General features: G+C 40.8%; 2 protein-coding genes across 6 annotated transcripts in view; one reads left to right on the top strand and one right to left on the bottom strand.

Moving 5' to 3' along the window:
- Arhgef12 (Rho guanine nucleotide exchange factor 12) overlaps positions 1-25,999 on the top strand; it is a 143,673-nt gene that overhangs the window by 41,568 nt on the left and 76,106 nt on the right. For 4 of the 5 annotated variants that reach the window (XM_052757569.1, XM_052757584.1, XM_052757563.1 and 1 more), the window contains exons 2-4: positions 16,686-16,709; positions 18,245-18,330; positions 20,329-20,385. In XM_052757569.1, the coding sequence (XP_052613529.1) occupies positions 16,686-16,709; positions 18,245-18,330; positions 20,329-20,385 (167 nt within the window). The remainder of the gene's footprint in view (positions 1-16,685; positions 16,710-18,244; positions 18,331-20,328; positions 20,386-25,999) is intronic. The other variant, XM_052757578.1, reaches the window with a different exon arrangement.
- LOC128122237 (U1 small nuclear ribonucleoprotein C-like) lies at positions 2,326-4,326 on the bottom strand. The gene has a single exon (XM_052757613.1). It carries the CDS (start codon positions 4,271-4,273, stop codon positions 3,794-3,796), a length of 480 nt encoding a protein of 159 aa, XP_052613573.1. The 5' UTR covers positions 4,274-4,326; the 3' UTR covers positions 2,326-3,793.

Below are 25,999 nucleotides of genomic sequence, written 5' to 3'. Positions count from 1 at the left end.
GAAGAGGGCACCAGATCTCATTACGGATGGTTGTGAGCCACCATGTGGTTGCTGGGAATTGAACTCAGGACCACTGGAAGAGCGGCCAGTGTTCTTAACCTCTGAGCCATCTCTCCAGCCCCCATACGGCTTTCTTAAATCTCAAATTCCAGTGTGAGAAAAGAGAAGATAAATTTACATTGGACTTTTGGCATATGGTTTCTTACTGTGGAGCAGTTTTGAGGGTAACCTAATTTTTCCAGTTACACATGAGTGTTTTGAGTTTTTTCTTTTTCTTTTTTGTCTTGATGCTTGTACAGTTTTGTATTTTAGAATTGAAAGTCGAATGTGCCATTGTAAGCTGAGTGTAGTGATACATACCTGAAACCCTAGTTCCTAGATGCTGTTGTAGAACAACTGTCAGGAGTTTGAGGTTAGTTAGGCTGGGTTACATAGCAAAATCTTGTCAAAACAACCTCTTGTTGTTGTTGTTGTTGTTGAGAGAGAGCCTGTGTAGTCCTAGCTGTCCTAGAACTCTCTCTGTAGACCACGCTGGCCTCACAGAGATCAGCTTGCCTCTGCCTCCTGAGTGCTGGGATTAAATGTGTGTGCTACCACTGCCTGGTAAAATAAACATTCTTAAATCTTCATAAGTTAGCAGCACTTGTAGTTAGCAATGTGAATGGTTTGTGACTGTTTCTTGGGGGCACACTCTTGTATTTTTTGGAATTTTTCTCTAGTGTGTTAATTTTTAAAGAGACACATTTTACTTATTTGATGTTGAAGGAGAGGATATACATGCACCATGTGTGTGGAGGTCAGAGGGCAACTAGTTCACCTACCACGTGAATCCTGGGGAATTGAACTTGGGTCATCAGTCTTGGTAGTTAAGTGCCCTTCTCTGCTGAGCCATCTTGCTAGCTATTTAGTATGTTTTTGACTTAAAAAAAAATCCTGTAAAGGGGATGGAAAGATGATTCAGCAGTAGAGTACTTCTTCCTCTTGCAGAGAACCTGGGTTTGATTCTCAGCACCCACATAGTGGTTTATAACCATCTGTAACTCAAATTCCAGGGGATCTGATGCCCTCTTCTGACCTCCAGGGACACCCGGCACACCTGTGGTTCGTATGTGTGTAGGCAAAACACTCATACACATAAGTCTAAAAATTTTGAAAAAACTCCTGTTAAGCACAGTGGTTAAAAATAAGAGTCTAAGGGGTGGAGAGTTGGCTCAGGGGTTAAGAGTACTTGATGCTCTTGCAGAGGCCCAGGTTCAGTTCTCAGAACCCGCTTGGTTGCTCTGTAACTTCGGTTCCGGGTATCTGATGACCTCTTCTGGCCTCTGTGGGTACCAGCCTTACATGTGGTGCACAGATACAATGCAGACAGAGCACCCATATATATATAAAATAAAGTAAGATAAAAATAAATACATTTAAAAAGAGTCTAGAGCTATAAATCCTAAGTTTACATGTCAGCTTCTGTGCTTATTGTCAGACTATAGACAAGCTCCTTAATCTTTCTATGTAATATTTTTTTCAACCATAAAATATGTATAATAATGGTGTTTGCTGAAAATTCAATGACGTAATGTGTATAATACAGCTACAATGCTTATTGGCATGTGCTGAGAAGCGTTAGCTGCTATTATTAGCATTTTCATTTTTCTGTCATTGTTCAAATAACAGAGCATTTGAGGTCATTGTTTTCTGTGTTGTGATTGGTGATGGTTGTTTTGTCTTTTCATATCTCCATTTTTACCTCCAGCAACATCCTAAATCTTGTACTGTGCCAATTCTGAATCTCTACAATAGACTGTCCTCTTCACATGTTCCTCCTACAAGCCTGAGTATTGCCTTCTAACTCCGGGGAGAGTTGGATCTACATTTCAAGTCTATGCTTCTTATGCTTAGGCAATCTGATTCTTGTTTAGAGTCTACCAAGACCTCTTTGGTGTAGATCCCAAACCTAACAGACGTGGCAAAGTACATTTGGTAGTTAGTGACTGGAGGCTATAATCATGTCCTTTCTTGAAAGATGAGTCTTTGCTTTTTAGTGCTGAGGAACACTACTGTGGTAGAATTGCTTTTGCTTTCTTCCATCTTTATCTGGAACTGAATACATGTTTAGAAGTAAGCAGTTGCTGTTCAAGTGGCAACGTGATCTTTTAGATGTACAGCTGGCAAGTTGCCCACATGACAAATAGATATTAACTCTACTGAGTTAATTCTCCACTGAGCTTTTAGGATTGGAAGATGCAGGAGATCTCCTGTAAGTATTTGATATTGGCCTATCTTTTCTTCGAAATTATGGAAAATTATATGAATATCTTTTAAGCTAAATATCCTACACACACACACACACACACACACACACACACGAGAGAGAGAGAGAGAGAGAGAGAGAGAGAGAGAGAGAGAGAGAGAGAGAAATTGAGATTCAGTATGTGGTATTTTTCTTGAAAGAATTAAGAAGCCTTTGTTCTGATGTTGATTCCATCAGAATTTGGGATTCAAAACTGGTGGAAAATTAAATTGTGCTCCTGTGATTGCAAGTCTCTCCAGTCACAATCCTCCAGCCTCCCAGGGTAGAGTCTATCTCCCGACTCCCAAGAACTGAATAGCTTTCTCTAGCAGGGTCTTCCTGGCTTTGGCAGTGGAGCAGTACAAAGGCCACACTGAGTACAGCTACTGGGGAAACCTTTTTCCTTCTCTGGCCTGTAAATGCTGCTCTGTCTCTGAAAAGCCCTGACATCAGCTCTTGGAAAAATCCAAATACTTGTCTTGGAAGAGGGCAGAAACACTTGCCTGGGCAGTGACTAATGGCTGTGCTACAGTTCCAAGTTACCAGACGTCTCTCAGTCATTTTATACTTGAAAATATCTGTAAAAAAAGTTTTATCTTTAAGTGTAGCAGCCCCCCCATTGCTAATTTCTTCTTAATTCTTCTTCTTGAATAATAGTCTACCTTCAGTGTAGACGAGGCTGGGCATCGTGACTCACCTGTGATCCCAGCACTTGGGAGGCCTAGGCAAAAGTATCACCATGCATTTGCGGCCATTCTGAGATACATAGTATTCTAGGCCAGCTTGGGCTATAGCTGTCTCAAAGAACCCAAAAAGGTAATGCAGAGTTCTCTGTTGAGGAGCTAGGGAAAACATCAACATTGTAAACTTTGTGTGCTTCCTTTTTACCTGTTAAGTGCTTCTTGAGTATTTGTTATTTGGGGTGAAATACACTGTTACTGTAAGCATAAACTACACTTGACTTTTTTAGTGTTCAGTTTGTGGAATGTGCAGGTTTATCATTGTTTTTAATATTTTAGAGACCAGAGAAACGGTGCCTTTTATTTTATTAGTTAATTAAAATAACTTATTTGTTCTTGTTTAGTTTTTATATAATGTTTTTATTTATTATTTGACAATTCCATGCATGTATATAATGTATTTTGAGCATATCTACATCCATTTCCCTGTTGAATTTTTGAGGACAGAGTCCTGCTATGGAGCCCAGGCTGGCATTGGACTTCAGGCAATCTTGTTTCGTCAGCCTCTTGATTGCTGGGATTATAGGTGCTTGCCCCCAATCTTAACTGGAGTGTGTGTGTGTTTTTTTTAACTAAACAGCTGACAATTTTATTTTTACATTTCACAATATCAGTGAAAGCTGCACTTTTTTTTTTTGCCCCACTTCTCTATGTTCGTTCGGAAGGGGAAGCCTTCCTGTCATGCAGCTAGAAAACACTCAGGCTCAGCACTGTCATCTCCTGGTGAAACGAACTAGAAGTACAAAACTGATAAAGAGCCTTTCTGCTCTTATCTGTCTGGCCGAGTCATGCCAGGCCGAGTGGGCGCCATCATAGGTCGAGCAGGAGGTCTCATCATTGGAGGCCCAGGCATCATGGGCATGTGGCCTCCCATGGGTGGCCTCATTCCAGGAGCAGGTCCCATGAGCATCATCCCAGGAGGAGGAGGGCCCATCATTGGCATCATGGGAGGGCCTCCCATGTGGGGTGCAGGAATCATGCCAGGGTGAGGAGGACCTGGGAGACTGCGGAGAGGTGGGATCATGGCCCCTGCAGGAGGAGGAGCAGAGAATGGAGCTGGAGGTGTCTTTCCTTGTTGAAATGCAGCCATTGTTCTGTCAGTCAGGCTCTGGGCCTGCTCTTCCATCCGTTTCTGGTGGTAGTCTTTCATGTTCTCTTTGTGTTTCCGACCACTGCAGTGTCTCTTTCTCACAGATGGAGAATCATGGGTCAGATATGTATCACAGTAGTCACAATAAAACTTAGGCATGTTGCTCCACAAGCCATTGGCTACCCGGTTCCGAGTCACCAGGAAATCTGGAGTGTTCTTTTAAACATGAATCAGACTGGGATTAAAACTTTCTAGTTGTCTTATATTATGAATAAATTTCTTTTTTATAATTTTATTTTTATTTTATGTTCATTAGTGTTTTGCCTGCATGTATGTCTGTGTGAGGGTGTCAGAAGCCCTGGAACTGGAGTTACAGACAGGTGTGACCTGCCATGTGGGTGCTGGGAATTGAACCTGGGTCCTCTAGAAGAGCAGACAGTGCTCTCAACTGCTGAGCCATCTGTAGATAGAAGCTTTTCTGTCCCCACAGCAGCTTATAAAATAATCACTCAGAGGCTTAATATTAATTACAAATTGTTTGGCCTATGGCTCAGGCTTATTGCTAACTAGCTATTACATCTTAAATTAATCCATTTCTATTAATCTATATTTTGCCAAGTGGCCGTGGCATTGCTAGTCTGCTGGCATCTTGCTCCTTGAGAGGCTGGATGGTATCTGCCCTGACTCCACCCTCTTCTCCATATATCTCTCTTGGATTTTCCTGCCTGGCTATCACCTGTCTTACCACAGGCCAGTGGTAGCAACACATATTCACAGCATACAGAAAGACCATCCCACAGCACTTCACCTTTTCTATCTAATCAAAAAGGAAGGTTTTAACTTTAACATAGTAAAATTCAGGAATTATAGTTGTAATATCTAGTCTATTTGTAGTTGGCAAAATTAAAGAAAATATCATCTATCCTATTTTTGTGAGTCTAAAGTTTTATATCTAATTTATTTTTTATCATGACTATGGAAAATTATAACTATCTAGTCTTCAACTCTATCGAAGACCCCAGAAGGATATACTATTACCTGAGTAAATCAGGAAGTGCATTGTAAGCAACTTCCAAATTTCTAGAAATGATAGAGACATCTGGCTGCCTGGACAGTCATCCATAGTTCTCTTGTAATATTGGGGCATCCATCTTCAGCTTACAGGCCTAGAGTCTCTGGCAGACTTTTCGATGAAGCAGGAAATTTGAAGGACTGTTTGGCAAAGTTTGTCAGTCGCTTTCCTCTGTGTCCTGCAGAATGTCTGTCAGTTTCTTCTGTGAAGCAGGAACATGAAGGACCATCCCACCTTGTTTTGGCAAAGTTCAGTGGTCATTTTCCTATAGGTCTTGCATGTCCAGTTTATATAACATACTGTCAAACAGTCTAGGCAAGAGCAGTTTTGTGCATCTCTCCAGCACCCATGAATAAATTTCTTACATTTTTGGCTTCTGTCTGTTGTTGATGTCATCTCAGTACTACTCTCTGGGTCATTCTTTACACTCAGGCCACAGTGGACATTGTGTTTTCAAATACACTAAGTTGATTATCCTTGCAGACCTTTGTGCTGGTTATTTTTATTACCCTTGACTAGTTCTCTGGCCCTAGATCATCTCATGGCTTCCACTCTTGCCTTACTGTCTTAGGTTACATACCTTCAAGGCCTTTGAATAAATTGAATGACTGTTTAGTCACAGTCACATACCAGTGGGAGAGGAAAGATGTGCCACATGGTTCTTTCTTAAGAGGAAAGACGTTTCTTTTCATTTGTACCTCCTGTGGACTTCATTTCTCTTTTCATTTCTTCTGTCTGTGCCAGTAAGCTTACTTACCAGAGAATGGTGCTACCATTAGGCCATTAGGCCAAAGGGTTTTTGCAGCTGCTGCCCTTTGGTCGCTGGCCTTGGAGGGGAGTAGTAAACCACTGGATAAACCACTGGATAAAGTTTTTTTAAATAAGGAAGAATATATTTCCTAGGGTCAAAAATAACATATCCTCTGTTCTCTTCTCAGTGAAAGTTTATTGAATGAATAAATTCATATAGAAAACATATGTCAAATTGTTAAGTGTATTCTCAGGACTATGCTTGTTAGGCTGTAAAATCAAATACATGGAACAATTCTTCAAATAATTGAAAGTATGGGAAGAGATGAGCTAACAGAATATTAAAATTATTCTAAGTCAGTTAATTGGTGTAAATAATATAACCCAATAGAAGGAAGAGACAGTAGGGAACAACGGCTGAGAAACCCAATAGGATGATGAATAGACAAATCTACTTACATCAGCAGTCCAAAAAAATGCCAATTAAAATCAATATGGTAGTGTATGGATTCTAGCATTGGGGAGGCTCAGGTAGGTGGATCATGAATTTCAGATCAACATGGGCTACTGAGTAAGACTCCATCTAAAAAATAAAAGTTGGCTTAAGACTGTAGCTCAGTGGTACAGTGCTTGCTCAACATATGTGAGGCTCAGTGTGCAATCTCTAAAACCATTAAAAAAAGTTAAGGCAGAAATCATTAAATGAAAGAGCAAAGCCCAACTATGTGCTGCCTTTAAGAAACATATCTTAAGCTGGGTGGTGGCGGCACACACCTTTAATCCCAGCACACGGGAGGCAGAGGCAGGCAGATCTCTGAGTTCGAGACCAACCTGATCTACAAAGTGAGTTCTCAGACAGCCAGAACTATTACACAGAGAAACTCTCAAAAAAAAAAAAAAAAATCAAAAAACAAAAACAAAGAAGAAAAAAAAAGAAAAACATCCTAAAAATAAAGACATATTTTGAATTTTGAGGTAAAGGCACACTATGATAACACTAATCAAGAGAAAGCTGAAGTGACTACATTAATACTACTATAAAGTAGATTTAAGGACATAGAATATTACTAGTGATAAAGAAGCCCCTCTTTCCCGTGTGTTTAGGTTCGTTCTGGTGACACATGTGTCTGTGCATGTGAAAGCTAAAGGTCAACCCTGTACATCTTTCCTCAGGTGCCATCTACTTTGTCTTTTGAGACAGGGTCTCTTACTGGCCTGGAGCCAACCAAATAGTCCTACTGGTTGCTGAGTCCCGGGAAACTGCCTTTCTCTGCCATCCCCACTGTTGGGATTACAAGTGTCACCATATTTGGCCTTTGCACCCAGGTCCTCTTGCTTTTGTGGCAACCAATTTACTGATGCACTACCTCCCTACTTCCTTGTTGCTCTGAAATTTTCTCCCTTTTTAATGAGATAGAGTCTCATGTAGCCAAGGCTGGCCTTGAACTCATTGTATAGCCAAAGATGGCCTTGAACTCCTCCCGAGCCTTCAGCTTTTGCCTCCTGAGTGTTGGCATTGCTGATGGGAACTACTGTTTTGGGCTTAAGCAAACCATTTCATAATGATAAAAGAATCAATTTAAAAAGAATATAGCCCAGTTTAAGTATTGCTCACCTGTCATCTCAGTTAGTTAGGAGGCTGAGTTCAGACTGGGTGATTTGGACAGACTGTCTGAAAATTTAAAAATTAAATTAAAAAGAATAGAGGCATGTTTCAGTGGCAAATTGCCTGCTTAGCTTGTAAAGCTTTGTAAAGTTCTCAGGACCTTATACAAACAAAAACAAAGAAAAATGCTCCCTCCATTTCTAAATGTTTATGCATCAATAAAAGATCTTCAGAATTCATGAAAAATAACATAAATTTAAGGATAAACATACAGATCCACAGTCATTGTCATGATGATGATTTCAGTATTCTGTCAATAATTGGTCAAAATAAACTCAGTACGAGTGTAGAATACTTAACACTATTGGCCAATGTATCTACTTGCATTTTTTAGTAACATTATAGTTAACAGCTTAATGCATCTTTTCTGTCTTGTATGTGCATGTGGAGCATTTATGAAGATAGACTGTATTTCAGTCTATTAAGTACAGTAAAGTGAATGAATGCAAGTCATACAGAGTATGCTATCTGATCACTGTGAAGTAAGGTAGAAATGAATAAAAGAAAGATCTCAAATCTCCAAGTGTTGGGAGATTAAGCAACACAACTCTCAATAACTCACAGATCAAAGAAGAAATCAAGAGGGAAATGAGAAGGTATTTTGAATTAAAGGAAAAAGTAAACACAACACACCAGAATTTGGAGGATAATCCTGAGTGTTACTTAGAACTTCATGGACATGAAAGATGCATTAGAAAAGAATAAACTTATAAAACCAGTAGTATTAACTTCCATCTTAAGAAACTAGGAAAAAAAAAACTAGACAAAGAAGAACAAACCAAATTCAAAGTAGAGAAGAAAAATAGTAAAGATTGGAGTAGGGGTCACTGAAGGAGAAAAGAATTAAACAACAGATTAGTAACCCCGAAGCTGGTCTGGGAAGATTACGAAATGTTATCTTTTGCTGCCTAGCTAGACTAGCTGCAAGTCAATCAGGAGTAGAGAGATAAGACAAGCATTACCAAATAACGGGAATAAAAGGTGCATCAGTACAGGTTGTACAGCTATTAAAAGGACAGTAAAAACATTAGGAATAGCTTAATGCCAGTAAATTCAATTTAAGTGAAATGTGGTTTGGGCTTTTGAAAATTGTAATTATGTATGTCATATGAAAGCATATAACAATTATACTACATAAAAAGGTGGAAACATCTATATTTTATCTATATTTTTTATTCCCTGCGTCCAAGGTTTGAGTAGGAAAATGTTCTTGTATTTTCCAGTTTGCTAAGGAGCCTGGAGTACCATGTAGTGCCAGAAACAAAGAAATACTCAAAATACAGAGGGGAGGGGCATGTCATAGTAAGTGCCAACCCGAAAGAGCTGTCAGTGGCTTAAGCTTGAACAACTTGAACATGGAAGTAAATATTGCAGTATTGGATTTGATCTCAGAGTATAAAATAAACACACAGAGAACACAGAAACACAGCTCTTCCAGAAAATTCCATAACATGTAGATTCCTCTTTGTCTAGAACATTGAGCTTAATGCCTTCAACTCCTAATAGGGATTGGATTAAAACAAAAAAAGGCTTTAAAATTTTCAAACATTTATTACTGGAGTGTGTGTGTGTATCACAATTTCTGTGTAGTATCAGAGAAGAAGTTGGTTCTCTTCTTCCATCTTAATGTAGGTTCTAGGAATCAAACTGAAGCTGGCAGGCCTGTGCTGCAAGCTCTTTCACCCCTCTGAGCCATCTTGCCAACCCAGGTTGGATTTTTGATGATTTTTTTTTTTTTTTGAAGCATAAAGTATGACAAGCTAAAAGTAGTAGCCTTACAGGGAGAAGCCTGGAAGGTATCACCTTAACAAATGACCAAAGCCAGTATAACTAGTCATAAACATAACATGCTGGTAATCTGTACCTCCTGACTAGGTAAAGAAATGCACTTTTCTCTGTTAGGTGAGGAAATGGACATTCACCTCCATGTTCTTCCAAAAATAGTCAATATAGCTGGGTGGTGGTGGCACACGCCTTTAGTCCCAGCACTTGGGAGGCAGAGGCAGGTGGATCTCTGTGAGTTCGAGGCCAGCCTGGGCTACCGAGTGAGTTCCAGGAAAGGCGCAAAGCTCCACAGAGAAATCCTGCCTCGAAAAATCAAAAAAAAAAAAAAAAAAAAAAAAATAGCCAATATATACATGGACAACTGATTTTTAATGGCAGTCCAAAGGCAATTCAGTAAAGGTACTCTTTTCTTCAGTGTGCTAGAACAGTGGGCTGTCTATGTGAGAAAAGATAAACATTTGTCTGTAATGTCTTCTGCAAAAATTATAAACACAGTGTACATCTAAAAGTAAAACAAATTTATCAAACTATCCGAAGAAAACATAAAGAAAGCGTTTGTAACTTTGGGTTAAGCAAAGATTTCTTGGAAGTTACAAAATGTGTGCAAAGACCCAGCTTCTAAATTGAGGCATGCACAGAGAGACTGGGGCTTAGGAGTTTGGTGTGTCTCTCTCTGAGGCACACAAAAACCCACAACCAGTGTAATGGTTTCTTAAAGTTTCCATCATTTCACCTCCAGTTTGGTCAAACTGAGACTCTCTTTGCATATAATTCTTTCACAGACTTTGTAAGAAATTTTATCATTTACTCTTTGCTGATATATTGGTAGGGTTAGTAAAACACACTTTCATCTGAAAATGTTACATAGTTGTTCCCATTCTCTGTCATTTATCTGTGTATCATCTAACCTGTGACTGCTGTTGTGTGGTTCCTTGGTTGGTTTGTTTTGCTTAAAACAAGCAGCAGGGATTCTCTCACCCACATACTGTCAGTCACTTGGGCAGCAAAGCAGTGCTCTCTGGTCATTGCCTTATAAGATCTATTGTTAGAAAAGTCCCTGTTGCTGTCCCTTTCCACAAAGGGTAGAGATGATGCAAGGGATCAGTGCAGCCAGAGGAGCTGCTGTCTCCCCTTTTCTGTGTCCCCAGGACTCACGCTGACTGCCTTGATTTCTAGTCTAAACTCCCATGTGCATTCCTTCCTGTTAATGAGTTCATCCCAAGACTTCAAGGGGGAGTTTCGGCTTGGAGTTAAGTGTGTATTTGTTACAATATTGTCCACCAGACTGAAAAACTGTACCTAGCCTAAATATTTATAAAGGAAACTGACCAAATTAATTAAGCAGCCATTTTACAGAGTAGATACTTTGAAACTATAAAGAATTATGTTGTGGGGTTCAATCCCCAGTAATGAAAAAAAGAATTGAGAATTCTTTTCAGATTTTCATTTATTTGGAAGCTCTATATGAAATAGAAGTCAAGCCGTTCTGATGTATGGGGAGCTTAGAGCTCTGTCCCCTACTCTTCTATCCCTGGTAGACCTCTTAGGAACCCTAAGGGTCTTTTGTAGCATAAGCTAAAACCAGTGCTGTAATCAAATGTTTAATGGTGTAAAGTATGTTCGTGTCTTATTTGTTTGTTTAGAGAGAGTCTGCCAGGGGTCCTCAGGCTGGTCTTAAATTCCTGGGTTCAGATGATCCAAGTCAGCCTCCTAATTAGCTGGGATTACAGTGGCATGTGCTGCCATGCCCAGCTTGATATATTGCTAAGTGAAAGTTACCAGATGATATGTTTAGTATGCTTTACTTTTCATAAAAAGACTTTTGTACTCTATGTAGAAATCCATGTAGAGAGCAAAAGAAATCATTCCATTCTATTACAGAGTAGAGAGGCTTTGCTTCATAGGAGACTTTACATTTTGGAAAGGATACAATCTCATTTCCCAGTCACTTGGGATTCTCTTGATTGTTATTTAATATTAATATGTAATATAGTGATTTGTTTAGTAATATTAGCATTGTAGTCTTAAGTATAAAGCATATTAGAATAAGCTCCATTTTTAGCAGCTAAGAGAGAGAAAATAAATGGTCTATGAATTTCAAATGAGGTTTTTTTTTTTTTTTTTTTTTTTTTTTGGTTTTTTGAGACAGGATTTCTTTGTGTAGCTTTGCGCCTTTCCTGGATCTCGCTCTGTAGACCAGGCTGGCCTCGAACTCACAAAGATCCACCTCCCTCTGCCTCCCGAGTGCTGGGATTAAAGGCGTGCGCCACCACCGCCCGGCCGAGTTTTGTTTTTTGTTGCTTTGAGATAGGATCTCACTTTGTAGCCTAAGTTGGCCGAGAATTCACTGTGTAGTAGTCTAGGCTGGCCTTAGAAGTGCAGTAAATCCTTCTGCCTCAGCCTCCCCAGTGTTGGGATAAGAGGCTTGAGACTTGCCTGGTGAACTAAGTTTTGTCAAACAGCACTTTGAAGTTCTGGGATGCTGCAAGAGGAATATTGGAATTGTTAAAATACCTTTCCCCGGCATGTTTCCAATTCAGTGCTGTGTAGTGGGCCATTATTAACTGATGACACTATATTCTAGTATACTGTGTGTTTTTAAGTTGCCCTCCTCCAGTTAGAATTCCTTTGTTGAGGGTAAAACAGAACCAAACACATCTGGGACAATAGCTGGTGTGAGCAGAAGGACTGGAACCGAGGGCCAGGTAATAGTAGTAGTCACCTGTCAAACCTGCTCTCCAAAGGCAGAGGACAGGATCCCGCAGCTAAGGTAGTCAGCTAGACTAGCTGGAACTGTGGGGGAGCCCACAAAGGTTTTCTAGTGAGAGCTGAGCTTGCTTTACACAGCAGGGCTGCATTAGGGGATGGCTGGACCACGGCAAGGTCACCAGGTGTTTGGGATGATTTGCACTTGGCTGTGCTGGGGGAGGTCTTTTGCTCCACCCCTTGGCATTCCTTTAAAAAGCCCTTTAGTAGAGACAGAAGGGGCTGGTGGGTTTGATAGCCTCCTGTGTTTTCTATCTGTCCCTCTCTCTATCCTTCTATCTACAAATTCCTCATTTCTCCCTGCTCAAGAGTACCCTGGGGGAATAAGAGGGAGCCAGTCTCCTTCAGAACTGGGGAACTCTGGGCTTAGTGAGAGAGAAACTCTGTCTCAGTAAATAAAATGGAGAATGATTGAGATACTCAAAGCTAACTCTGGGCATGGAGAATGATTGAGATACCCAAAGCTAACTCTAGACGTGTGTACATGTATACACACACACACACACACACACACACACACACACACCCTCTTTGTCCCTCTCTTCCTCTTCATACATAAATACGCATGAAATTAAAAACAACTGTATAGAAGTTAAGTATGAAATGGCATGTATGATGCTAATTTTTTACCTTTTTCCATAAAATTAGAGGATCCCTCCCGCATATGATAGTTTGAAAGTTTGAGACATTTCAGTTTCATAGAAAAGCATGGTTTTGTGACATAGTAGTTAATTCTGACTGAGAGCTTGTTAACATTTGACACTAGATTCAAAGACAAACCTCTTTAGTATAAAACCAACCACTTCTTTTAGTGTTTCCTTTATATATATTTCTTCCTTTAAACTTTCTTATTTATTCTTTGTGTTTTTCACATCATGCATTTCCATCCCATTCATTTCCCTGCCCTGTCCGTTCATATCCACCCTCTGTCTTTGCAACCTCCCTTCCAAAATAAAATAAAATAAAGTAAAATAAAACTTAAGAGAAATAAAAGGAAAGCTCAGTTTCATCATGGAAACTGTAGTGTGACACAGTGAGTCATGCAGTAAACCCTTTTGTCCATATGTCTTTACTTGCAAGTGTTTATTGCAAAGAAACATTGGTCTGGTTCGAGGCCTCTGGTTTCTGCGACACTATTAATGCTGGGCCCTTACTGGGACTCCTCTTGGTTATCCTGCTGTTGCTCTGTGTTGTGGAAATTCTGCAGCTTTAGGTCTTCAGGACCAGTCCCTTCATGTATTCCAGCAGATCACAGATGGGGTGGATGTTGGGGTGGGCCAACATATAACCCTGGCCTGCCAGCTGTGCCTTGCCCTCACCACCAGGGTGAGCTCTCCTGCACTGCCCTGGCTAGTTCACCCCTTGCAGAGATGAACAGGGGGTTGGGCCAGTTCTCCTGCTTTCATGTCCTCAGGGTTGGTTCTGCCACACCTACACCTTTAGGGCCAGCTCTGCTGTATTGCTCAGGCATGGTGTAGGGGCCTCTCTGAGTGCTGTAGCTGATGAGGGGCAGAAACAGCTCTCCCGCTCTTATGACTTCAGGACCAGCTCTCCCACCTGCCTCAGACACTGTTGGGCAGTGCCGGAGCGGGGAGCCCCCCCCATGCTGCCACATGACAGATGAGTTATGGGGCAGCTCTCCCATGCTCACAACTTCGGGGTTGGCTCACCCACACCTCTGTCAATGGGGTTGCCTCTATTGTGCTACCCACTCGAGGTGCAGGGCCTGCTCTGCACCCTGTGTTGCAGCTGGTGGGGGACAGGGACAGCTCTACTGCTCTTGTGACCTCAGGGCCAGCTCTCCCACCTGCCTCAGGTGGAAATGGGGGATGGTGGTTAATACATATATTTCTAATAAATGTATTTTAATAAAAATATTTTCCTTAAAAGAAGATAATAAAGTGATTTCTATGGACTTGGGATTGTAAAAGATGTAATTGAGCCCAAGAGATGGTTCAATATTAAGAGTGCTCTGAGTTCAGATCCTAGCAACCAAGATCCAACCAACAACCAGCATGCCTGTATTCCTAGCATTGTATTTGTTGGGGGGCAGAGACAGGTATATTCCGGGGGGCTTAGTGGCTGCCAGCCTAGCTCCAGGTTCCATGAAAGACCCTGTCTCAAAGGAATAAGGCTGAGTCATAGAGCAGGACACCTGATGTCCTCTGAGCTCTGTGCACAGACATCTACATACAATTGTGTGCGTGCACCCCTCACGTTTAATTGTGATGATATCTTTTATATTCATATAGCCTCTTAAATTTCATGTATGTATAAAATATACTTAATCAGCTAAGGTATAACAATTGGAGGGTATGTAAGCAAAAGTCTTATCCATAATGTGTTTCTTGTAATTTTAAAAATATAAGTATAAAACATGGTATCTGTACAATCTTTATGCCATTAGGGTTTTACCTACAAAGTGTATGAGGTTTTTATTTCTCCATAAGACATAGGTAGATGCATATTGGTATAATACCAGGAAATTGCAAACATCTTTAGAGCACATAGGAACTAAGCTTATAATTCCTGGCTCCCTGTGTTCCTTTTCTGGGAGTTTTGGTCAAGTCTGTCTTTTGAGCTTATGTAGGGATAGTGCAGTTAAACGTCTGGGTATTCAAGTGATAAGTGCAAGCTAAGCACAGCACCAGATGGGTGGAGATCTCTCGGTGCTCTGACTTGAAAGTGAGTAAATGAACTGCTTTTCCATCTCCTAAGACTTTAGAAATAAAGGTTCCTTCCCTTGTGACTCTTAATGAGAACAGTTAAGATAAACCCATTGTCTTATTTAGGGTTTCTGTTGCTGTGATGAAACATCATGACCATAAACAACTTGGAGAGGAAGAGTTTGTTTCAGCTTACAGTTCTCCATCACAGTCTATCCCCAAGAATAGTCAGGGCGGGAAGTCAAACAGGGCGTGGAGGCAGAAGCTGATGCAGAGGCCATGCTGGAGTGCTGTTTGCTGACTTGCTGTCATGGTTTGCTCAGCCCATTTTCGAAAAGAACTGAGAACCACCTGCCATCTTTGTTTTAAAATAGAATTTAATGATTAGAGAAAATGGTTGTGATTTTAAAAGTTGTGTTTCTCTGTACTTTGTGAATATAGTAAGTGGACAGTGAGGTGGGTGTTGCCCTGTGCTCCTTTTCTTCTGCTTCTGGGTCTATTCCTGTCCCCTCCATTCTTTCCCATTTTCTTGTGAGAGAAAACAGCCCAGGAAAACTTGTTAATGGCCATGCTCTCTGGGAAATTCTAGAATTCTTTGCCAGAATCCCCTGGATGTTGCAGGTCCTGGCAGTATGCATCATTGCTTGGGGGTGGGAGTTTTTATAGTATTCTAGGCAGTGGCCACAGTTGATAATAGAAAACAAAGGGTAAATTTTGCTTTGTTTTGATCTTCTGGAGTTCTGTAGCTCAAAGAACCCAAGCGTTTCCTTTGGTTGGTAGACTGCTGGTGTGTTATCCTTAGTAGGCACTCAGCTGAAAGTCCGTCCCTGCCAATTGATACTCTTTGATAAATAAGAAAGAGCCTATTTCCAGTCTCTCCTCCTTCTCATAAAAGGGTTATGAGGTGACACAGGAACACTGTGTTGATTGTGTTGTCCTTTTGGGATTACCTCTTTTCTAGAACAGTGTCCTCCTGTTCCAGAATCCCTTTCCATTTATCATTGTCTTTTATGTTAACATGTCATGTATGTTACATGCATGGATGTTGTAGATGCTTTCACTTTTTCTGTGGATCAGTTTGATTTGAATAAGAGGTAAAGTGACTTTGTTATTAAACTTTTCTATAGGGGAAATGAAACTGCCTCTATGATGAGTGGATTGCAGTTATTCAAATAGCATCTAATGCTCACCAAGAAGCCTCTCTGGCTAGCGGGTAGTGTAGGCCTCTTATCCCACCCAGCACGGTGGAGGCCAAAGTAGAACAATCATGGGCTTGAGGACAGCCTGGGTTGTGTAAGGAGACCCTGTCTCAACTCCTCCCACCCCCAAAGAAAACAAACAAACAGAAAAATCAACCCCTGCCCTCTTCTTAAGACAGGCTCTTACTCCGTAGCCCAGGCTGGCCCAGGACATACGTTATGTGGTTGACACTAGCTTTGTACTTGGAACCATCCTGGCTCTACCTCCCAAGCTGAAGGCTTGTGCCACCATGTCCAGCTGTAATATTTCTTAAAAAAGACAACCGGGGAAAACCGCCTTGGTTCTTTGAGCTTCAGAACCTCAGAAGAACAAAGCAAAGCAAACCATACCCTTTGTTTTCTACTTGAGGAACAGATTTTTAGTAGCTGATAATACTCCAAAGGTATTTTTTTTCAGAGTTTCTGTTATGAAAGCTAAAAATAAATGAGAATGAGATTTAAAGAACAGGTTGAAAAATGGAGTAGGCCCTCTGACCCCATTGTTGTCTTGCTTTGGGAAAGTTAGCATGAGATTGTAATGCATTCTGATTTCGCACAGTCAGTAGCTGTAATAACAGACTCTTACAAGTAATGACCAATATCTGTTCTTGTTTTCTCTCTGTTTCAGGTTTCCCCTCAAAAAACCTATAAGGTAAGTTGTTCAGTTATTTTTATACAGAGGTTGGAATTAGACTTTAATTAGAAGCATTCCTTTGAAATTATGGGGATTTTTGTGGTTTTTGAGAGCATGGGTTTAAGTAGTACAAACTTTCATAATGCCTCACAGATTTCAAATACAACAGGTGTTGCATATTTTTTCTGGAACACAGCCTTGTTTTGATAATATTTCCAATGTTTTTAATGTAAGCATTTTAAAAGTTTATTCAAATTGACACTTTAAGGTCACTCCCTATGAAGAAATTGAATTTTAAAACTTGTGACTGTTTTGAATTGTGAGTTGCTTGGGGAGGTGCAAATGGATTGCTAGTTTGGGTATGTGTTGTCACCTGAGTGCCTGTTACTTCCTTTAATGAACTTTGGCACTGTTTTAGGACAATAACGGAAAAATATTGAAACTACTCAGAGTTGCCTGTGTCTGTGGCACACATTTTGAGACTCCCCAGCATCTTTTGTTCTCTCACCTAAATTATCATAGATCTTATTTAAAATAATGGTAACATACCATGCCTAGTGATTCTAACCTTTCAGTTAACCAGAAGTGTGTGTACCATAGGTTATTATTTTTCTTCTTTTTTAATCACCCAACCATTATCTGATGCTTGCAGTTGGTTAAGTTGTAATAAAAACAATAATTCTGATGTCATCTTGGACCCGAAGGCAGTGGCTAAGGCTTCAAGTCTATGAAGGCAGGGTTGAAGTGAACCGTTCCTAATGTAGTTTTGTTTTTATAAATTGTTTTTACATTTGTTATATTTCTATAGTGATTTCAGCTTGACTATAGTATGTATAATGTCAGGGAATGTGTTGAGTTCTTTGAGGCGCTGTTTTCTGATTGTTACATGGAACTGTAAAAATCAGTAAACTATAGGCTGTTTTTTTTTTTTTTTTTTTTTTTTTTTTTTGGTTTTTCGAGACAGGGTTTCTCTGTGTAGCTTTGCACCTTTCCTGGAACTCACTTTGGAGACCAGGCTGGCCTCGAACTCACAGAGATCCGCCTGGCTCTGCCTCCCGAGTGCTGGGATTAAAGGCGTGCGCCACCACCGCCCGGCTCAAGGCTGTTATTTTTAAGAATAAAATTAACTTTAATAATAAGTACTACTTTTACTACCTGAGGACCTTTTATAACCAAGAAAATAGACTGTGTAAATTGAATTTTAAAACTCTTTGAAACATATAGAGGCCTATGCTATGTTAGACAAACTTAGTTCCTAGTTTTTTTCTTTGGGGCCCGGGAAGATAGCTCAGTGGTTAATTGGGCTTGCTACTCTTGTAGAGGACCAGAGTTTGGTCTCCCATCACTCACATTGGGCAGCTCACAATCTCCTGTAACATCAATTGCAAAGGACCTCAAACTCTCTTTCTGACCTTCATGGGTGCCTGCATACACACGTGCAAATAAACAGGCACACACAAACACCCCATAAAAAGATACGTTTGTATAATTTTTACATGAAGTTTTATTGTTATGCTTTATTTTACAGTAAATATTTGATTGTTTTAACTTAGGCATGGAAGTATTTTGAACCGAGAGTCACCAACAGATAAGAAACAGAAAGTTGAACGCAGTACATCACATGATTTTGACCCCACAGGTAAAAATACTCTTGTTTTTCCAAAGAATGTTTTGAGAATAGTGAAATTCAGAATCATACAACTTAAGTGAATTGAAGCACTCAGGTGTGGCTATTCCTACTCCTCGGTCATACCCTGCCGTTGTATAATATTGTTGCAGTCAGTAGGAATGAATGAATGCATGTTGAACTCAGCATTGTAGACGCCACATTGGAAGCACCATTGTAGGAATCATGTTAGTCATAGAAATAGAGATGTCATGATTAGAGATTGAGGGTACGCTGAGGTCTTAGAATCAAGATGGATCATGGTATAAGGACTAGTGTGCCATAAAATGAAGGATATTAACCACTGGGAACTTTTGCATTCACTTACAACTCAGGTGTGATTGTTGTGAATTAATTAATTAGCTGCAGTGCAATGAAAAATTTATAATTACCACATTGAGAATAAGCACATGAATAGAAATGCCCTTTTTTCATCTTCCCTACCCACCATTTTTTTTGGCATGTGTTTGTTTGTTTTTGTTTTTTGAGAAGGGGTTTCTTTGTGTATCTCTGACTGTTCTGGAACTTGCTCTGTAGATTAGGCTGGCCTCGAACTCAGAGATCCACCTCACCTGCCTTGAGTGCTGGGATTAAAGGCATACTGCATAAAGGCATGCGACACCACCACTCGGCTTGTGATTTTTTTGCTTTTTGAGACAGTCTTCTGTAGGTCAGGCTGGCCTTAAATTTATGATCCTGCTTCAGCCTCTTAAGTGCTGGGATTCTAGGCACGTGCCATGGTGCCTAGCAGAAATCCTTACCTTTCCTCAAGTGTTCTGAACTCAGTTGTCTTGCAGCCTCCATCATGCTGACTTTTCCTAGAATTTTCATGTCAGCCAACATAATTTATATTCTTAATGTTATGCACAAGATTGAATTCTGCTGCTTTTTCCTTTTTCCATGTAATCTGTGTTTGCTTTTTCTATTTGAAATTTACATATTCTTTGAGCATGTATTTTATTTAGTTGTGTGTCCCTGTGGCAAAAGATTAACAATACACCAGTATGAGATGTATAAATATGTTTTTTAAAGAACTTTACTATCGCCCGGCCGCCGGGCCTGTGTCACATACATTTAATATCAGCACTTGGGAGGCAGAGGCAGGTGGATCTCTAAATTTAAGGCCAGCCTGGTCTACAAAGCAAGTTCAACACAGAGAAACCCTGTCTCAAAAAAAAAAAAAAAAACCCAAAAATAATTTTTTTTAAACTTAGAAATACAATTTCAAATATTTAATAGAATGTTAATGTTTGGTGTGAATAATTGAAATGTTACATATGTTTTAGGATAGTTTTCTTAATTTTGAAAAAATATTGTAAGCATTTATCTAAGAAGGGAGAAGTAAGTAATGAATAATTTGCTTTGCGTCTTGGTTAGTGGTAAAGAAATGAACAGTTAGTTTAGGTGGCTTTGGTGGTGGGAGTAGTAACATGTCAGAGATCTCCATGAAAGCTCTGCACTGCTGATGCCCAGGTTCCAGGTCATGGGCTCAGAGGCTTCTAGTTATTTCTCTAGCTAGTTGCTGTCTTTAGTAATGGTCACAAGTTTCTTCCCTGTGTTCTTAAAAATGCCATAATCCTTTTAGTCTTGTTAGACATATTCTGTACGCTTATCTGTGAGGTACCCATTTCCAAAGACAGATCTCAAAGAGGTACCATGCTTCATGGTGTGCCGAGTATAGCCTTAAGTGCTTTTTTCATCTCCACAATTACCAGATGACACATTGTGTAGACTATTCATGTGTTGTTTGTTTGTATTTTTATTCACTGTCTTTTCTTCCATAATCTGTAAGTATGTCATCACCTGTGCTGTTCATGACTGACTATTCTAAGTGCTATCATCTGTGATGTTCATACTTCATGTTTGCACGATTTAACTTGATCATGACTCGTTCTTTTACCCCCATGAATTTCCCCCTTACATTGGTCTCCATATTTTCTATATCTCTCCTTTTCTCCCGCTCTTGTGCAGATAGCTCCTCCAAGAAGACAAAGTCTAGTTCAGAGGAGAGTAGATCCGAGATCTATGGTAAGCTGACGTAGCTAATGCGGCCTTGCACCTTTGCAGCTTGCTCCATGCTGTCGCATTTTGTTTTAGTAACTGCAGCCTTTCTTGTCTGCTCTGCATGGCATGATCTTCTGCAGGGAAAGGGAGCCTGGGGTTTGATGTGGCTGTGATGTGGAAGCTTAAGATGACTAGAAACTAACCTGATAGGCTGAGAATAGGCCATGTTACCCATTTCCTCCTTGTTTATCGTAGGAAAATGGGGTCAGGTGCCTCTGAATAACACTGATGGGTTTTGAATTATTGCCAGTCTCTTCTAGTCTCATTCACAGGTTTTGAATTATGTAGAACTTAAGCAGCTCAGTCATTTCCTATAAGAAGAGTTCTGATATCATTTAAAAGTGTTAGCAGTTCTTTGAAGTTTTTGGTTTACCTTTTATTTACAATTTTTAATTGGTTTATCACCTAGAAAAGTCATTCTTATAAAATATATCCCTAATTGCAAAAACTTTTAAGTGTTTTATTTTCAGGCTTAAAACATTTATGCCTTCTAGAAGTTCCCCTGAAACTTACTCTGAATAGGAAAACTTCAAAATACCTTTAAAAAATAACCTTTTATAAAGAGTAAGTTTAACCTGAAAGATGAGCAAACACACAATGAAAATCCGAGTATTTCCAGACTCTGTCCTGCTCTCTTAAATACAACAAACTGTTACGGAGTTCATGTAGATTTTTCCTCTTTGATTTTTAAGCTTTTTGGAGCAGGGTTTTACTGTGCAGCCCCAGGCTGTCCTGGAGCACACTTTGTAGTTCAGCTGACCTCAAACTTGCAGTGTCCTCCTGCCTCAGCTTCCTGAGTGCTGTGCTATGCCTGCACCAGCACACCCTGCTACCTAGTTAAGCTACTCTAAAAATCATCATTGAAAAACTAAGCAGATGAAGTTTTCTCTAACAGAGCCAAAGTCTGTCGAGTGGAAGTTTGCTCAGGTGTGTTTGTTTCTTACTTGGCCCTATATGAGGAGAAAAATGTATGGAATTAATTGTCCATACTTCCTTGAGAACATTTGGCAATTGATGCCTGCTGGCATCTGATATGACTTAGTGCCATGAAGCCTTAGTGTTTGGTTCTGAAGCAGTTAGTACTTTATGTTGGGTTTTCTCTGTTGTGTAGATCAAAAGGAAATGCTTACCAGACCTTGTGGCACATTGAGTTTATGCTTTTCTTTCCTCCAGAGTAGTTTTTAATATTCTGTGTTTCTATTGTAAGTAAGGCTCTTTCTGTAGTTTTTCTTTGCTGAGGACTGTGAACATTATGTGTGTATCTCCATTCTCCCCAGAAGCCTTTTCAGTGTTGCGGTTCACTTTGTTCACCATTTTTCCAGATCTTTGCTGTGTGTGTGTGTGTGTGTGTGTGTGTAGGAGCTTGTTCATGTTGGATGAGGACTAATGATTTAGGAGTCTGACAAAATGTTGTACTAATAATTTTCTTAGAGTGATAGGAGTTTTATACTAGTCCAGACATGCCATTGGCTCAGTAGAACAGAAGCATTTTAAGTGGTGCTCAGGAAGTAGGGTGTGGCCTCTTAGTGCGTTTGTCCCTCGAGAACCCTTGAAATTCCTTTTTTTGATTGTTGTTGGAGGGCTTGAACTGTGACTCCTCAATAAACACTCATTAGAGGGATGAGTTAATTAAGACAGCTAGCATGCGAATGTTAGTCTTTCTCATTGTGAACATGGTGGGTGGAAAGGCTACTTTAGACTGTGCAGTTAGGTTAGGTGACGAGTGCACGCTAGGGAGCCAAGGAAAGTTTGGAAATAGGATATGACTGAGTACAGTCCTAGCAACCAGGGACATTCCGCTCAGTGAGGGTCTTGTTATAGACCCACTTCAAGCTGTGGAGAGTGTACATTCTCTTCTCTTGGGATAAAATTCTTTAGTTGGTGCTCAGTACAGATGTCACTCATAATTTCAAACTCACTTTGCTGTTCTTAGAGCTGCTTTGAGGGTTAGATTGACTTTGCCCATTTGAAGAGGAAAGCAAACTTTGTAAAACTTCAGTGCAGTCTGGTCAACATTCCATTTGTCTCCTGTACCTTTTGGAGTTAATTGCATGTGTATGGATATATTTTCTGAACTGTAATTTTAATATGCTCATTTTCTATTGTATGTAGTTTTTTTGGAGACAGGTGCTCATATAGCCCTATATGGCCTTCAATTCCTGATCTCTGCATCCACCTCTTGAGTGCTGGGCTTACAGGTATACACCACCATGTTTAGGTTGTTGTTGCTGTGAGATAGAGTCTTGCTATATGACTGCCTGGCCTTAAACTCAACACAACTTCCTGAGTATTGCGATTATGGGCATATCTCTAGTACTGTAATGAAGAACTTTGTGGGAATCTGTGTAAGAATTAAGCCATGTCTCTTAAAAGCCATCTTAGCACACTTAGGCTGCCATAGCAAAATACCATAGTCTGTGTGGCTTAGAGAACAGAAATTTTATTTTCTGGGAGTTCTAGAAGCTGGAAGTTTGATACTTAAGTGCTCCTGTAGGCTGGTGAGGTTGCAGATGGCTGCTTTCTTATTCTTCCTTCACATGGACCTTCTGGAGAGAGACTGAGATTCTGGGGTCCCTTCTCACTCTGTCATGAGAGTCTCACCCTCATCATCTCCTCTAACTCTGCCTGCCTTCAAAGGCCCTCCTGCAGATGTTATCACATTGGGAGGTAGGGCAGCAACATAGGTTTTGAGGGGAGATGAACATTTGGACCATACTAGAAGCAAACTTTTTAGCATAGGTATACCTTACCTGGAATGCTTGAGACCAGATGTGTTTTGGATTTTGAAATATTTGCATATATACAGTGGATTTGTAGGGATGGAGTTCTAACATGAACTTTGCTCATATTTCATAATATATATGCATATATATATATTCTGAAGGTAATATTTTTAGTAATTTTGAATGGTCTGATTGAGGTTTATCATGTGTAGTTAATGTGGAGCTTTCCACTGTGACATCATACTGGCATTCAAGATGTTTCAGATTTTGGAATATTTTAGAATTCAAATTTTTGGATTAGGAATGATCAACCTGTCCTTGGATATGGTTTGTGTATTTCAGAGAATGATTTTTGAATATCATGCCTTTCTCTCATTCAGGTTTCTCATCTTTAAGAGGAGAGCTCTTGGTTTGATTCTTGCTCCCACCAACTTTTTCTCTGTCCTTCAGCTTTGCAAAGAACATTCTACATGAGCCTTCTGTGTTCTCATAACTCATTCTTTTACTCTTTTCACTTCTTACTTGAAATCTGGCTTCTGAACTCACATTATCTTAAAGGTAAATCAGAGTGTCTTGCTTGAGAACTGTTAGCATTGTCTGCATTCACACCTCCTCTGAACTGCTCAGCAATGCAGATACCCTTTCTTGCTTTCTGTAAAATTTCTTTGATCTGTTTCTTTTCTCTTTGAGTTATCTGTTTATTTGATTGGCAGCTCACTTTAACTCTATAGGTTTTTGTATGTGTGTGTATGTGTTTGTGCCTCTGCTCCTGTGTGTGTGTGCACATACATGTGTGTTTGTGCCTGTGCTTCTGTGTGTGCATGTTGTATTTGTACCCATGATCCTGTGTGTGTGTGTGCATGTGTTTGTGTCTGTGTTCCTGTGTTTATGTATACACGTGTGTGTGTTCATGCTTCTGTGTGTGCACATGTGGATGTTGGGTGTTTTCTTTGATTGTTTTTTACCTTAGTTTTGTGAGACATGGTCTCACTGAACCTGGAGCTCACCAGCTCAGCTAGACTGGTTGGCTAAGCAAGCCCTGTGGATCCTCCTGACTGTCCCTCAGCACTGCGATGACTGAGGTGCACCCTAGTGATGAACACAGGTTCAGCTTTCATGTTGGTGTTACCCATGTTTGCACTGCAGGCACTCTGGCAGCTGAGCCCTAGTCCCAGCCCACCAGGCTGGCCTAGAATTTACAGTCTTCTTGTCTCTAGTCCAGTGCTGGGATAACAGACAGATATCAACAAGCCTTGCTTGTAGTTTCCTTCCTTCCCTAGCATAGGGTCTCATGTAATCTAGGCTGCCTTCAAACTCTCGAGGTAGCTAAGGCTGACTTTGAATTTCTTAACTTCCTACTTCCTCCTCCCAAGTGATTAAAGATAACTTTGGAATTGTTTTTCTTTTCTTTTCTTTTTTTTTTGGTTTTGTTTTGAGACCGGGTTTCTCTGTATAGCCCTGGCTGTCCTGGAACTCACTCTATAGACCCGGTGTTGTATTTTAAAAGCGGCAAGAATCACATCATATAACAGGGCCCACATGGGAGGTTTATTGGGGGGAGGGGAGTGAAGGGACAGAGAAGGGGGCAGAGACAGGTCCTTGGGGATGAATGCGAAGGAAGAGAGGGATGGGAGGTGGGCAAGGCCCTCCTTTTATAAGGAAACGTAGCGAATGCACACACGGGGTACTTTTAATGGCTGCAACTGAGGTATATCCTGTCAGGACCCTAAGGACAGGCCAGTACAGATGCCTAAATGCTAACATTCCTCCCTTTTGTTTATTATAAAAAGATGAGGCGTTAGAAAGGGGTAGCAGGTGAGGCGGGATGAGGGCGCCATGTTCTTGAGATTGCTTCCTGCTGGCCTGGGGGGCATCGATCATCTTTGGGGGACCTGAGAAAACTAGGGTGCTGGCCATGTCCTGGGGCAGCTGGCTGTTTCACTTCGCTGTCCAGGCTCTGTGGAACCGTCTGGCACCTCTTGGACCTGGCAAGATGCTGTTTGAGGTGGATCCAAGTAGACTCTCTGGAGCTCACTCGAAATCATGGTGAGGTCACCAGCCAAGATGAAGGAGAGCCACGTGATTGCTGCACATACACACATAATTAAACAGGAGTTGAGTAAATAGAAAGGAAGAACCGATGTGTGCTGTGCAAGACGAAGCTGGCTTCTCCATCTCTGATTCACATGTTGCAGCAAACAGACAGGATATTTAGAGAGGAGAGCAGACAGACACAAGCAGGTCTTGGAGCAAAGAAAAGAAAGTGGAGAATTCTTTCTTGTTCCCCAGCTGCCTGGTCCAAAGAATGGTCAGTGAGTCTCCAAAAGACATCCCAATGGGGTAAGGAGGTGTATGAGGAGGCAGTTCCAAAGGATGAGGTGCAGAAAAGAAGAGCCAAAGGCCTGAATGTTCTGGTGTCCCAGGGATCCAGGGAGGATCAGATTAAGTGGGCACAAGCTGTTCAGTACGTTGTCACACAAGAACAGGGGCCGAGGGCTGAGAGCCCGAGAGAGACACAGTCGCCTGGTACCAGGACTTCAAGAAAAGCCAGAAGGCCAGGAGAGGACTGGGCTCGAGAAATGAAGCCTCACATCTAGGAGTGGTCAGAGGCGGGTGGCCCCACCAGAGACCCAATTGTTGGTATTGAATGGAAGGCAAAGCTGTCGTGAATGAGAAAGCAGATTTGTTGCAGGTGGAAGAGAATAGATCTGCTGCGGGTGGAGCAGGTGGTTAAGGTCCTAGCGTAAAGTGGGTACCTTTGGTGGACCCTGCCAAGGTGTGCCACTAAGCAAACATGCCACACACAACAGAGTTAGTGCAAGAAGTTTATTGGGAGGGGGAGAGCCGAAAGTGAA

Source organism: Peromyscus californicus, unplaced genomic scaffold (genome assembly GCF_007827085.1).
Source record: "Peromyscus californicus insignis strain IS unplaced genomic scaffold, ASM782708v3 Scaffold_11__1_contigs__length_118956290, whole genome shotgun sequence".
Classification (NCBI taxonomy): Eukaryota; Metazoa; Chordata; class Mammalia; order Rodentia; family Cricetidae; genus Peromyscus; species Peromyscus californicus.
Note: the sequence above shows the minus strand (reverse complement) of the source record. Positions and strands in the feature narration are given on the sequence as shown.